At 27.3% G+C, this 3,554-nt stretch overlaps 1 protein-coding gene across 1 annotated transcript; it reads right to left on the minus strand.

Annotated features, from left to right (window-relative positions):
* LOC113557910 (zinc finger MYM-type protein 1-like) lies at positions 1 to 2,213 on the minus strand. The gene is made up of 4 exons (XM_026963450.1): positions 920 to 2,213; positions 722 to 844; positions 91 to 314; positions 1 to 12 (listed from the first exon to the last, which is right to left on the minus strand). The coding sequence occupies exons 1-4, from the start codon at positions 2,211 to 2,213 to the stop codon at positions 1 to 3; spliced, it is 1,653 nt and encodes a 550-aa protein (XP_026819251.1).
* Positions 2,214 to 3,554: the final 1,341 nt, after the last annotated feature.

A 3,554-nucleotide genomic window follows, 5' to 3' on the forward strand; every position in this document is an offset into this window, starting at 1 on the left:
TCATAGCACTAACTAGTAACAATTTTTTTATATTATTTTATAGATTAAATCTATTTTTCTATTTTTTGTTTTTGCAAATAAATCAATAACTTCATCAATAAATGTAGGATCTGTGGATAACTCGTTCAACATTTGTTTTTCAATGGCCAGTGATGACAAATTTGACAATCGGTCATTGTTCATAGAATTTCTTAAAAACGTTTTAATACGTTTCAAAGCACTCATATTCCTCTCACTAGAAGAAGTTGTTACAGGGATGCATAATACTAATTGTAATAATTTTGAAAGTTCTTGATATACATCTAGTAAATTGTCTAAAATTAAATAAAAATAATTAATTATAAATATTTTAAATTAAAATGTACATTATAATTTTTTATATTCTTACTTTTGTATAAATAATTGAATAAATCTTTTGGTGTTAAATATTTATCAGGGCTGTCATAAATTATTTCCAATTCATTTTGTAATCGTTCTAAGTTAAATATGTCTGGAAAATGATTTTTTAGTTCCATTAGTTTATCCATTGGGAAATTATTTTTGTAATCCTTAAACGACGTATTATTTGTAAGCTCGACAAATTTTTAATTTATGAAATCTTTAAATCGAACTTAAATTTGTACTATTATAGAATCTAATATTTCATAAGTTAGAGTTTTGAGATCAATTATATTTTTTTCTGAATATTGTAGTTCGCTATTTAACTCCATCGCCGATTTACAACATATTGATATAGTCTCCTCTTTTCTCATTGCAATTAATTGATCAGAAAATATTTTTATTTGTTTGACACAATATTGAACATCAGCAGTGCATTTAGTCTGTAGTATTAAAAATACATGATCTGAATATAAAAATAGTTTTTTAAACAAACAAAGTAAATAAACAAATTTAAAATTTGTTAGCTTATGCAATAAACCATATGCCATATTTATAGTTATTGGATCCCAGTCGTCTTCGTCTGTAACACAAGTTATCGCTTTTTTCAATTCTATAAAATGGGTAGTAATAGTTGCAGCAGCTCTGGAGTGATAATTCCACCTCGTTTCACAACTTTGAGGAAGTTTAAACCCTTTTTCCCTTAAAAGCTGACTTCTTTTTGGCGATCTACTAAAAAATGTATGAAACATAGTCAAATCACTTATAAATATTTTCACAGATTTTATCGATTTTGATCCGTGTAGAAACACTAGGTTAAGTTGGTGAGCATAACAATGTATGAACATTGCTTTTGGATACGACTGTTTAATAATAGCTTGAACTCCATTCTTTTGCCCTGCCATAACAGCTGCTCCGTCATATGTTTGACACACTAGTTTATCACCTATATTCCAATTTTTTATTTCTGTTAATAAAATTTCAGATAGGCCAAAGGCAGATTTATCTTTTGATACATCGAAAAATCCTATAAACCTCTCTTCAATTTTGTTATCGACTACATATCTAAATATAATGCTCATTTGAGATTTACACGATACATCTGTTGTTTCATCAGCTTGAATAGAAATAAAATTTGCTTTTTGTAATTCGTTTGAAATTTTAGTTTTTAACACACTAGTAATACAGGAAATTAAATCGTTTTGAATATCGCTTGATGTTCCTTTAAAAACTGAATTCGACATAAAATGTTCTCTGAGAAGTTGCTCTTCTCGAGAAAGTAAATCTAAAAGTTCTAAATAATTTCCTTTATTTATAGAAGAACTATGTTCGTTATGAGCACGAAAAGCTATTTCTTGCTTTCCCAAAAAACAAATAACATGTATTAAACGTGTTAATATTCGACGATTAACACCGACATTTTCATTATGTTTAATTGCAGCCAAACGACGTCCTTCCGACAGTGCATGTTCAATTCGATTTGCCCCAAGTAACATAAATTGTTCTTGGGAAGTTAAATGTGTTTTACTTATTGCATGTTTTGATGCTTTACGATCAAAATTTTTCATAACTGAAATACCATCACTTCCCCATGTTTTTTCTCCCCGAAACAGTAAACAATAATAACAAAATAATTTACCTAGATTTTTACTTCCAGCTAACCACGCATATTTTGTGTACCATGATATTTGAAATTTTCGTATTGTTTTCCCATCAACCGTTTCCAAACTTAAACGTGGTGTTGGTTTTTTCGTTTTTAATTGAAGTTTATGTTCGAAAGAGTAGTTATGAATTCCTACTTTTAAAATTTCACTTATTATATCTGAACACTCCATATTATTAAATTTAAAACACTTCGCGTTCCAACGAGAAACAACAACTAGGTACCTAAATAGTTTAAAATATGTTTAAAAGATTCATCAATTTAAATATAAAATATAAATTATTAAAAATACACTGCTATTAAAATTAAATACGTATTATGCTATTATTATTACTGCTTACTGTATAAATACGAATAAGAAAATAATTATTACTATATTATATCATTATCTTATCGTCATGTGGGTATATTTATAAATATACCATAACGATACATTCGTGAGACATGTCTCCATTAACTCAATGCGCACGATACCCCTCCTTCAAGAACCCACCACACCGCATGTTCTAAAGTATGAGACACTATTCACATTGTCTATATATCTAGCAAATAACATTATTATTGACTATTGTCTTGTTTTGACCCGACAGCGTCTATTTAAATCTGTTTATGCATGTATATTTTATATTTTATAATTTTTAGAATAATTATAAACTAAAATATCGTCTATAATAAAAATACAAATTTGAAATTACAATACATTTTAATTTTTTAAAAACTTTAGGTATATTTTAATACGATTATAAAACACAAATTGACGAATCATTTTTAATGGGTAGACAATGTCTCTTTGTCTCATAGGTAGCTTCGCCACTGTATATTATAATAATATTATACATTATACATACATTTCAAGAACACAGCAGTGTACCTATTATCATTATGAAAAGTGTTAAGATGCACAGACACAGCCACATACTTATTTTCATGAAAACAACCAACAATAAATAATATGCGTTTTATTATGAATAGTATTTTAAATTTCACATTAGATGATAATAATTTTATTATTATTTGGAAAAATCAATTTGACTTGAATAAAATAATACTATATAGGTCAAAATATGTTGGTCAGAATATACGAATCGAGCTTTAAAACCAATATTAACGCTAAAAAAGATATATATTTCTACTGAGGATTTTTACTACATTTTTTAACAGATTTTTTTAGGGATTTTTAATCTCGTAATCCCTTCTGCCCCTAATTTTACAGCTGAATAGTGAACGATGTCTATTAGGTATTTTATTATATATACTCGTACCAGCTAGTCGTACCTATATTAATAACTCACGTACACAAATCGAAGCCCCGCTATCGATCACGACAGGATGTTTTTTTTTTTCATTTTTACTAATATATTATGTACTGTAGGGTGATTCTTTTATTATAAGCTAGGCAATATTAAAAAAAAAAAAATTTTAATACTTTTAACCTTTTTTTTTTAAATTTTAATTCCCCGTTGTATTGACTGATGGTTCACGAAAAGAATTACTGTGTTTATTGTTATACAGC

The sequence above is a fragment of the Rhopalosiphum maidis genome, chromosome 3, assembly GCF_003676215.2.
Source record: "Rhopalosiphum maidis isolate BTI-1 chromosome 3, ASM367621v3, whole genome shotgun sequence".
NCBI lineage: Eukaryota > Metazoa > Arthropoda > Insecta > Hemiptera > Aphididae > Rhopalosiphum > Rhopalosiphum maidis.